Below are 12035 nucleotides of genomic sequence, written 5' to 3'. Positions count from 1 at the left end.
ATAACAATAAAAACGGAAAAGAGAAATACACTTCTTGACATATTTTTTACAATGGGCAATTCTGGAAAAAAAAATTACCGCTTCAGATTTTTTAAAAAAAGTTCTTTGTCGGAAAAATGTCACACCCCCCACTCCTGTATTACAAAATTAGGCTGGACAAAATCCTCGATGGGCAGTGAGGACGCCCATCAGAGAGCCTATCTAACTTTTTTTTTGGGGGGGGGGTCAATATCCAAGACTGTTTAAACGAGGGGGACCCGCACTGACAAAAAGTTATTTTTATCTTACTCATATCATAGGTATTTCTCATATCATAGAAATTTTTTGGGTGAAAGTGGGAACGCCAGTAGGCTCGCTAAGGTAATTTTTTTTCAGTCAAAATCGTGCTTTCTACTCTTTATAATTTTTCTCTACGAAGGGGGATGAGTTTCCTAGGGGAATCCTGAATATTTGTTTCGTCTTAGCTACGCTCTTGATTCTTCAGTAAATTACTCCTTCTTTGGTGCTTATTTTAAAATTTTAAACCTCAAGGGCCGCTAAACCTCTTGCCCCCTTTCAAATGAAATTTCTAGACTGATTTATATTTTTTTCCTAATTGATTTTAGACAATACAGCCATTAAGCCATAAGGACCTCTATAACTCTTTACCTTAATTTGTTTTTAGGGAGCATTAATAAGCGGAAACCGTTTTATTGTTTTTATTCAAATTTCAAACGTGATCGAAATTTTATCCTCCTAAGAATGAGCGCTCTCAAAAGCAAATGCTCACAGTCAGTGATTCAAAAATGGTAGAATATCATTGGAAATGCTATTTTGTTGCATTCATTTTTTTATTCTATTTTTCAACGGTGGATGCCAAAGGAAAGATTATAAAAAAAGTAGAATGTAAGTAAAGAGTTAGTTTTTATATTTAGTTATTATGCGCAATGAAGATGTGACGTGCAAAATATAATATATTAGTTTAGGCTAGAAAAAGGAAGTATTAAGGTCTAGATTAGGGGCTCGCAGTCTGTCGTTCAAAAATGGTAGAATGTCATTGGAAATGCTATTTTGTCGTATTCATTTTTTATCCTATTTTTCAAAGGTAGATGCAAAAGGAAAGATTATAAAAAAAGTAGAATGTAAGTAAAGAGTTAGTTTTCATATTTAGTTATTATGCGCAATGAAGATGTGACGTGCAAAATATAATATATTAGTTTAGGCTAGAAAAAGGAAGGGTTAAGGTCTAGATTAGGGGTTATTGAGAAGAAAACATGTTAAGAAAACAATTTTAACTTTATAATATACAAAATAATCGTGGTTAACACATCTTTACTGCAGGTCCGCTAAACTTTACCCCAAAAACCCTCCTAAGGTGAAAATATATAGCCCAAACGGTACTTAATAACGGTAAACTTAACGGTACATAATAACGATAGCAATATAGTAATTAACAATAATTGATAATAATTAAATAATAATAATTAATAAGTGTAATTAATAATAATTGATAATAATTAAATAATAATAATTAATAATTGTAATTAATAATAATTGATAATAATTAAATAATAATAATTAATAATTGAATAATAAAAATAATTGTAGCTAACACATTTTATATGCAGTCCCGCTATGCTTTACTCCCCTCCCCCTGCTGATGTGCAAATATATAGTACAGATTATATATTTACCATGTATTCTCCCTATGCGGCTTATATAATTGGGGCTATATATTTGTATATTAGGGGAGGGGAGTTGAGGTTAAAGTAGAGTGGGTATGCATTCAAAATGTATTAGATACAATTATTCTGGTTATTATGAAATAAGAACTGTTTTCTTACTTCATGCTGTCCAAATATTGGTGTGGTCTCTATAGTTAACAAGTACCGCCCTAATTATATAATTCCCATGGATTTTTCCTTTGCGGATTATATAATTGGGGCTATATATTTGCACATTAGGGGAGGAGGGTTGAAAGTAAAGAGTTATGCATGTAAAATGTGTTAGATACAATTATTCTGCTTATTATGACATAAGACATATTTTCTTACTTCTCGCTGTCCAAATATTGGTGTGGTAACCTAACTTCACTTCTAGGGTTTGTTCTGTATAATTGACAAGTACCAAAAGTGTTTTGCGAAAGCAAATTTATGGGACGCTCATAAAATTTCATTTGATTGTGAAATGTCGAATTTTATAATTATTTTATTAAGTTTCATTAATTATTTTTGTTTTATAATTTTATGGGGAATTTTATTTTATTAACATGAAATTTTGTTATTTACTGTTGAATTTAGAAATTTAATTTATATATTATTTATTATTTTTAGTTTATTTATGATATTTTATACCGTAAATTCTATTTCCTTAAAGTAAAATTATATTTTTTGCATTATTATTAAAAAATTTTATAATGCATTATATATTTTTATAGAATTTAATAAAATATTTCCCATGTATTCTGCCATGTGTCTCTCTTCACCTTGCTTCAAATCGTAAATCATATCAATTCGTATACCGATCAAATCTTAACCACCAGGGTTAGAAATGTTTAACAGGTTCGTGTCTACACTGAAAAACATGAGTTTCAATTATGTCAACTATCGGAACTTTGGAGATGTTAAGAAATGGAACTGAATAACTGAAAAGGGTTGTCCCCTCCTCAACGCCTCGCTCTTTACGCTAAAGTTTTTTTTTAATTTTTTTCAAAAACTAGAGTTGTGAGAAAGAGTTAAACTTTAAAGTAAAGAGCCAGGTATTGAGGAAGGTTGACCTCAATTGTCGTTAATTACGCCACTCAGGGGGTGGAGACAGGAGCTTGAACGCGCTTTTCGAAGACATAATTTAAGCTCTGAAATCATGTCTGAAAGTTTCATTCTGTAAATACAAATATTTGCCATGATAGTGAAAAATATTTTCTTCATCTTAAATTTTATCCTATGTTCTTTTTTCTGTCGTGCTTGTTGTTTCCGGAAAAGAAGATTAAATTCATAACGGGTTATAGAAATTTTGCGAATATTTCATTCGCTTGTAACGTTAGATTGAGTTAGGCTTGTCGTTAGGTTAATGTTAAAGTTAGGTTGAGTTAGGCTAAATTAGGTATAATCTCAGAAAGAAAACCAACCTAACTCAACCTATTCTGTCATCACCAAACTTTACAGAAAAATAGTGTTGTCAGAAAATTACCCTCCAATTATCCAAACATATTTTGTGTTTTTCCAGCTTAAATAAGCATCCTGGGATCCACTGTTGATCTCTAATCATATTTTTGTATTTATTTACTGTAAGTACTTTAATCTGCCTGAGTTATTTTTTGGGGAGGGGGAGGGGGAAGATCCATAAATTCAAAATAATTTTCCCTTATAGCAGCCATGTACGCAAGGTGTTTTTCAGATGAGTTGGGGGAATAGAAATTCAAAATAATAGTTTAATTACATGGATTACAGGAAGAAATTAAAATCTAGTAATTTTGGTGGTGCGGTACGGGCCCAACATTTCAATAAAAGAATTTTCAGGGACCGCAAAGAGCTAAGTTACGTCTTGAAAATGATTAAAACGTACCTTTATGGGAGGAGTGATAGAATTTGCACTTGCATTGCAAATGTGTCAATAGAATTTACCGTCACTAATTTTGTTCCAAATTTTGTTTCAGATCAAATACTCAAGAAAATGGAATTTTGATACCAATAGCTACATCACAAGAATCGTATTTTAATGCTGGTTTTAGATATATAAGTTTAATCAAGTTTAGTCTTACCCATCAAAAGTTACGAGCCTGAGAAAATTTGCCTTATTTTAGAAAATAGGGGAAACCCCCCCTAAAAGTCATAGAATCTTAACGAAAATCACACCATCAGATTAAGCGTATCAGAGAACCCTATTGTAGAAGTTTCAAGCTTCTATCTACAAAAATGTGGAATTTTGCATTTTTTGCCAGAAGGCAGATCACGGATGCGTGTTTATTTGTTTGTTTGTTTTTTGTTTGTTTTTTTTTTTTGCCCAGGGGTGATCGTATCGGCCAAGTGGTCCTAGAATGTTGCAAAAGGACTTATTCTAACGGAAATGAAAAGTTCTAGTGCCCTTTTCAAGTGACCAAAAAAATTGGATGGCACCTAGGCCCCCTCCCACGCTAATTATTTTCCCAAAGTCAACGGACCAAAATTCTGAGATAGCCATTTTATTCAGCGTAGTCGAAAAACCTTATAACTATGTCTTTGGGGACAACTTACTCCCCCACAGTCCCCTTGGGAGGGGCTACAAGTTACAAACTTTGACCAGTGTTTACATATTGCAATGGTTATTTGGGAAGTATGCAGACGTTTTCAGAGGGATTTTTTGGTTGGGGGGAGGGGTTTATATGAGGGGGATATGTTGGGGGAACTTTCCGTCGAGGAATATGTCATGGGGAAAGAAAGTTTTCATGAAGGAAGCGCGGGATTTTTTAGCATTATTAAAAAAAAAACAATGAAAAAATAAATATGAAAAGTTTTTTTCAACTGGAAGTAAGGAGCAGCATTAAAACTTAAAACGAACAGAAATTATTACGCATATGAAAGGTTCACCTCCTCCTAATACCTCGCTCTTTACGCTAAAGTATTTTTAGTAATTTCAACTATTTATTCTACGGCTTTTGTGATTCAGGGGTCATTCTTAATGAATTGGGACAAAATTTAAGCTTTAGTGTAAAGAGCGAGGTACTGACGAGGGGGCGAACCCCCTCATATATGTAATAAAAACATGAGAATACAAAAGTTCGTTACGTAAGCTAATTTATAAGTTATGTATGTCTTCTACTAATAAAAAGATTCGTAGAAAGTTAAAAGTTCTAGTTGCCTTTTTAAGTAACCAAAAAATCGGAGGGCAATTAGGCTTCCTCCCCCGCTCCTTTTTTGCTCAAAATCATTCGATCAAAACTATGAGAAAGCCATTTAGCCAAAAAAAAAAAAAAAAAACGCAAATTTCGTTTTAATTATTCCTCTCCGGAGAGCCAAAATCAAAACATGCATTGATTCAAAAACTTTCAGAAATTAAATAATATAAAAAAACAAGTTTTTTTACCTGAAAGTAAGGAGCGGCATTAAAACCTAAAACGAACAGAAATTACTTCGTATATGATAGGGGCTGCTTCCTCACCAACACCCCGCTCTTTACACTAAAGTTTTTTTTACTGTTTTAAAAAGAGGAGTTGAGAGAAAGAGTCAAACTTTAGCGTAAAGAGCTGGGCGTTGGTGAGGAAGCAGCCCCTCTCAAATACGAAGTAATTTCTGTTCGTTTTAGGTTTTAATGTTGCTCCTTACTTTCAAGTAAAAAACTTGTTTTTTTATTTAATTTGACGAAAAATCAGACGCAACGAAATATTCTTATAAGTCATTAGCGTTAATCTTAATTTTTTTCTTTTTTTAAAGTAATTTACGACTACTTTTTAACTTTTAATAATTTAGCAAATTTAGCCATTGTTTTTTTAAAGCTTTCTTCAGTGATAATATTCAGCTTGATCTTTCTTAATGAAGTTTCAATTAATTCTGCGTAATTTATGCTTAAATTGATTTTTTCAGTGATGAGTTCACTCAAACACAAGGATATGCTTGTAACCAACTATTTTCTGCTGAATCGCATTTGCTCACAATAAAAAATTATATTTTCGGTGATTATTCATCATTAGTGGGGGTAAATTCTATTGACCGCATTTGCAGTGTAAGTGCAAATTCTATCACTCCTCCCATAAAGGTACGTTTTAATCATTTTCAAAACGTAACTTCGCTCTTTACGGTCCCTGAAAGAACTTATTGAAACGTGGGGCCGTACCGCACCACTCCATGTAGAATAATGAGGTACAGTAAAGATGTACAAGGCAGCGAGCCAACAGCGTTTGAGGTACCGAATATAAATATAACTTGTTGTATTTATATGGCTACAGTCAGGGTTGCCACCCCTAGTGATTTATCACTACTTTTAGGGATTTTTAGATTGCCTAGACATAAAAAATCATTTAATTAGGCACCAGGTGGCATAAAAAGGCACCAGGTGGCAACCCTGGCTAAAATTTAAACTATGAGTTTTAAAAGAAACCTTGTCTCGTGCGAAATATTTTCCATTTGACAAAGATTCTGAAATGATAATTTACATCCTGATTTTGAAAAATACTATTTAATTTAAAATAATATAAAGTTTATGCAAACAAAATAATAAACAATACATAATATTAAAATAATTAAATTAATTAAACCAGAAAATTAAATACAATAATATATAAAAACAGAATATAAAACAAAATTAATTTCATATAAAATTAATATTAGAATTATGTATTAAAAAAAAATTAATTTCTATTTATAAAAATTCATTTTTCTATCATTCCCTAGTTCACTAATTTTTCCAATTTTTCCCTAGTTCAACTAATTTTTCCAAAATTAATTTCATATAAAATTAGTATTAGAATTATGTAATAAAAAAAAAATTAATTTCTATAAAAATTTATTTTTCTATCATTCCCTAGTTCACTAATTTTTCTGGATATAACTAAGATTTAAAAAAAAAAGAAATTTTTACCTAAAATATAGCTAGGAATTAGTCTTGCTGCACCGTTGATATGATTTATCATATGTTGCAATTAGAAGAACACAATTAGTTTTTGTGGGTGTAATAATAACTATATATTAGTTTCGCAGAACGCTTTCTTTCTGAATAGTCGAGATTTTAGCATTATGTTAATATAACAAGTGAGAGCTACATTTAGAGATCTGAGATTTTTTTATGCATAGTAAAATTATGTGTGCACAAATGAAACATTTTTTCTCAGTCCATGATGAAGTACAGTTTGGCTTTTATGGCCAAATTGAGATTTTTTTTTTTGTGCAAACTAAAATTATGTGTGCTCAAATGAAAGATTCTTTCTCAGTCCATGATAAGTCCAATTTGGCTTTTATGGCCAAATCAAGATTTTTTTGTGCAAACTAAAATTATATGTGCTCAAATGAAAGATTCTTTCTCGGTCCATGATGAAGTCCAATTTGGCGCACTGAGTGCTAGTTATTCCTGACATGGGAGGACCCGCCAAGAGTATTGTTAGTGCTTCGTTTTGTGAAAAAAAAAACAAAAAAACTCTATGGTAGAGATTAAAAATCGCAGGGTTGTAACCATAAAATAAATCATTCGAAAAAATTTCGCCAGAATGCAGATGTTTGTGGGACTTTTAAAGGTGTCAAAGAAGAAAGTCTTTGCCTTTTTTGTGGGAGAGAGAGAAGCCAAAACAGGGCTATTTTGCTACAGAGATCTCAAATTTAAAAAAATTTAAAGCTTAAAAATGGTGATTAGCTTAACCTGGCAGGGTTGAGCTTGAAGGCCGAATTCACCTCCAATATCCCCTCCTCAAATTTCTATTAATTTCAATTTGCGTTTATAAAGTTTTTTTGTACCCCTCCCCCCCCCCCCGAATTTTTTTGTAACCCTCCTCGAAAAATTCTGGATATGGCCCTGTGGAAACACCAGCAAGATTGTGTTGTTGTTTTTTTTTGGGGGGAGGGGGTCTGAAATCCGATGAGGGGTAAGTTCTGTGCTTCATAACCCTATTTGTTCATCAAGGACGTAATTTGAGAGGGAGGAGAGGAAGGGTTTCCTCCTACAGTTGAAATTTGTAAAAATATATGTCAAAAACGGACAGATGTCCTGAAAAGAGATGAAACGTGAGAGAAGAGAGCTGAAAGAGAGATGTCAATGTCAAGCTCGAGTTGCCACTCCTTTTACAGGCCCGTATCTCTTGCTTGATCCTTCAGATCCCTTAAGATTCGAATCCCCTAGATTTGACAATTGTCTATCTCTAAGATTGGATACACTTATGGCTACAGTATATATATATATATATATATATATATATATATATATATATATATATATATATATATATATATATATATATATATATATATATATATATATATATATATATTACGTCGCTTCTTTCAGACTTCCCAGCTTGTAATATCGGACAATTTCGTTGCGGAAATGGCTTATGCATACCAAGCAGATGGCAATGTGATGGCTATTCAGATTGCTCTGATGGTACTGATGAGAAAAACTGCACCTCCGCTAGATGTCCTCCAAATAAATTCTTTTGTCCGTTAAGCTCGAGAGATGGTTCTCAATGCATTGACCGATCCAAGCTTTGCGATGGGAATAGAGATTGCTTGGACGGGGCTGATGAGGGCTCTACTTGCTGTAAGTCTCTTCATTTTTTATTAGTAAATAATTTCGTTTTCTTTCTTTATCAAGTAGCTTATTATTTCGTGTCTATTCGCTTCTGCCCTTTATTAGACATGTCTATTTAATTATGCTATTAGATTAAATAAGTTTAATTTTAAACAATTTAAAATTAGAAACCAAGATAGAAGTAGAAATTTGGAACAAATTTTCAGTTTACTGATTTATTGAAATAGCTAAGAAATAGACACAACTTTAGAATTAGATTTTTATCCTGAATCCAAATAGAAAATTAATTCCCGTCGCAAATTTGCTTCTTCCTCCCCCTTTAACGAAAGTAAAACAGTTCAAAATAGGGATGATACCTTTTTATTGACAGTGAAATATAAAATTATTTAACTGGATATTTCGAACACATATACAGTGTTCATCATCAGCAGTAAAACTAACTCATAAAAAGGTATCATCCCTATTTTGAACTGTTTTACTTTCGTCATGGAAAGGCAGTGTGGTCTTCGAAGTTATCTACCTCCCCCTTTAATGGTCATTACCTTGAATTACCAAATATTTACCTTGAATTATATATATGCAACAAATTTTTCCATTGTTTTGGTAAACTGTTCAATCTGAAGAAAAGTGACACATGGAAAATTAAACTTTAAGATACAAATGCCCTAAACGTCATATAGGCATACAAAGCCCCCTTTAAATTTCAATTAAATAATGGCAAAAAGACATTTTTATATAACCTAATTAAATTGAACTTTAAAAATAAAGCATAAAGCGAAAGATAACTCCCCTTCTTTATATGCTGCCACGTTCCGCCCACGACTCATTGACGTCATTCTGTATTTTCTGTGATGCCCGGACTACCCACATTTCTTTTCTTTGTGACCAGAGGTACTGTCAAAATCCCTTTTGGAAAGTGGATTCCTTGGGTGGAAACTTTGGTAACGGTGCTTATTCAAACAGTACATCTTCAGTAAACCCTTAAATGTAATTTCGCTTCTCTCCTACAGTTGACCTTTCCAATCCACCCTACCCTGCTGCCTCATCCTTTACAGCCTTTATATTTTCAATTTTTGGGTTATTCTCACTTTTGTGTGTGAAGTTTCCCTTTGATTTAAAGTACATTGATCTTTTTCGCTACATCTATGCCACTATTTACTCGTGCATTAATTTGCTTCAATTTATCGGGTCAAAGCTGAAATGACGAATGACATAATGTATGGGAAATGTATAATTTTTGCTATATATCTGCACATTTGGGGGGGGGAATTAAAGTGAAGCCCTTTTAGGAATGATATAAGTGATACTAAAAATCCTAAAACATTTACTTGTATCATTACTGAAAGTGCTTCACTTACTTTACCCCCAACTCTCCCTAATTTGCAACTATATATCCCAAATTGTATATTTCCCACGTATTTTCCCATACATCACTCTTTTATCTCAAAACCCATAACGACTAAAAATACATTTTGAATAGCAGTATAGATATAACGAAAAGTATCTGACAATATTTTGCCAGAACGTTAAATCTTAAAATAAAAGCTTTTTTCTATTTAAATTCTTTGTAATATTGATTAGTGGAAATTTGAAAAATTCCCTTAAACCCCGGATCTAGAGAGAAACCCCTTCTTAGAACTATTTACAACATTAATTAGTGGCAAAAAGTGCTTTGACACGTCTAGACACATGGAAAGATTCCTTAACGGTAGTCCAGTTTCAAGTGTCGATTACGTAATAGTATTCTTGCTGTGGTCTTGTCAAAGCAATTTGAAACGGTATGTGAAATTTTTTAAATTATTCAAATTACGAACGAACGTTTATTTTTTTGGACAAATAGCTGAAATACTATTGGTATCTCTTTTTAACTGATTTTTGTAGAAAATTGTGTTTTCTTGCGGAGGGAAAATAAAAAGGATCCAACTTGAAAAAAAATTAAAAAGAAAGAAAATTCTCCTATGGGGGAGGACTAAAGATTCACTTGTGAATTTTGCGGAGGGAAAGAGATTTCGGCAGTTACTAAAATTTTGAGAAAATTAAAAGGATCTAACTTTAAAGTAGCTTCTTATTTGGCAGGTATTATCCTGTTGCGATACCGTTGAAATAAATAAAGCAAAAACTACACATAAAGGGTAATTCAAATGCATTATATTGCGCAATAATATTTTTACACAAGGCTAGAAAAGCTGGAATATCAGGGCGTAATTTGTTGTGGAGTAAGGGACAACTGTCTCCCCAGATTTATGTTTACCCCCCTCTACAGATGAAATTTAGCGTCTTCAAAAATGTTGTCAAAACTAAGGTAGGCCTACATAATTCAAGCATCCACAGAAATAGATCAGTTTTTGGTGAAGATTGGTATTACTGGAACAATTTTTTGGGTAATGAAACTATTGTTAATAGATGCATTTTGACTTTTTGAACATCTTTTCTCTCTTGCAAAACTACCGCAAACCTAGCCTAACCTAACAAAAAATTGTGTCTAAAAGCCACAGAGCAATTTTTCGGTCTTAAAACGTTAGCGATTTCAAATTTCCGATCAATGAAAACGGAAATAATTACAATACTATATGTATGAGTTCAAGAATATTTGGACCGGAATAACTCCATAACGGTGAGTTTGCGGTATTTTTTCCAAGAGAGAAAAGATGTTCAAAAAGTCAAAATGCATCTATTAACAATAGTTTCAAGACCCAAAAAATTGTTCCGGTAATACCAACATGACCCAGTTTTTTAACATACCTTTGGCTTTATGGTACTACAATATACTCATTTTTCAATGTCATTGTCACCTGACTTGGTAAAATCGGCTCCAACTTTGCGCCCTCAGGTCTTGATGAAATTACGCCACTGTGGAACACACGTCCCTTAATTTCAAAAGTGTTATTAGGTCTTAATTTATTTTATTTAACCAGCGAACCTAGCTAATTTGCATAACCAAGCAAATTGTTGGTATGTTATTCTCCCCTAAGTCCCACGGTTTTAGTCTACATTTTTCTATGACTTGATAGCTTAGATTTAGCTTTACCCACCTATCAAATTATATTTGGAATTTGCTTCGCATTTTATACTATACTTTTAGAAACACACATCCTCCACGCACTTCTTCGTGCCATGTGTGGCACATTTCATGTCACGAATAGCGCGCTATCTGGTATAAGTGATTTTTGGAAGTGGGTAGCCTCTCATTATTTATTCGGCCATTTTTCTAAAATGCGTCATTCCCACTTTCCTCATCCATAGAAAAATCTATGAATGCCTAAATGACCTACCCTGCGCAGATTGGTAATCGTTATTAAAAGATAAAAAAAAATTTACTCATTTTTTTCTGGTTTTCCGCTCTCTTGTAATTCCATTAGTTTATTTCAATGATGCAGTTTCGTAAATCAGTCATTTTATTCCTTATTGCTGGATAGACAAACAACCCCGCTTTCGTAAAAACACTGCCTACCCATAGGAACGTCAATTGGAAGGCGCATTTGATCCAATGATTTTCTCCCCTGGATTTCGAAAAATACTTTTTTTTTGTATGCTCTCCCTTTTATTTGCATTTTCAGTGACAATATTGAAAAAAAATTATCCGCTAGATCTTGAAAAATATACCCCCCCCCTATATTTGTGGGAATTGACAACACTGCCTATATGCATTAAATAACTGGATGGTATGTCCCCAGAATTATTTTGACAGAGGCGTAGCTAGGGTCTTATCACCATGGGACAATGTCCGTTTCTTTGCCCCCCGCCCCCCCTGCCACTATCACTACCACAATATAAGCAAGAAAAAACCTCAGTTTGGCGTTCCTCAGAGGCTGCTCTCGGGACAGTCGTCTGCCCTTGCCCCCCCTAGC

The 12035-nt window shown here is 33.1% G+C and overlaps 1 protein-coding gene across 2 annotated transcripts in view; it reads left to right on the top strand.

Moving 5' to 3' along the window:
- The window catches only part of LOC136033192 (low-density lipoprotein receptor-related protein 2-like), a 159821-nt gene that overhangs the window by 21189 nt on the left and 126597 nt on the right, over positions 1 to 12035 (top strand). For both annotated transcript variants that reach the window (XM_065713900.1, XM_065713899.1), the window contains one exon: positions 7945 to 8196. In XM_065713900.1, the coding sequence (XP_065569972.1) occupies positions 7945 to 8196 (252 nt within the window). The remainder of the gene's footprint in view (positions 1 to 7944; positions 8197 to 12035) is intronic.

Source organism: Artemia franciscana, chromosome 11 (assembly GCF_032884065.1).
Source record: "Artemia franciscana chromosome 11, ASM3288406v1, whole genome shotgun sequence".
Classification (NCBI taxonomy): Eukaryota; Metazoa; Arthropoda; class Branchiopoda; order Anostraca; family Artemiidae; genus Artemia; species Artemia franciscana.
Note: the sequence above shows the minus strand (reverse complement) of the source record. Positions and strands in the feature narration are given on the sequence as shown.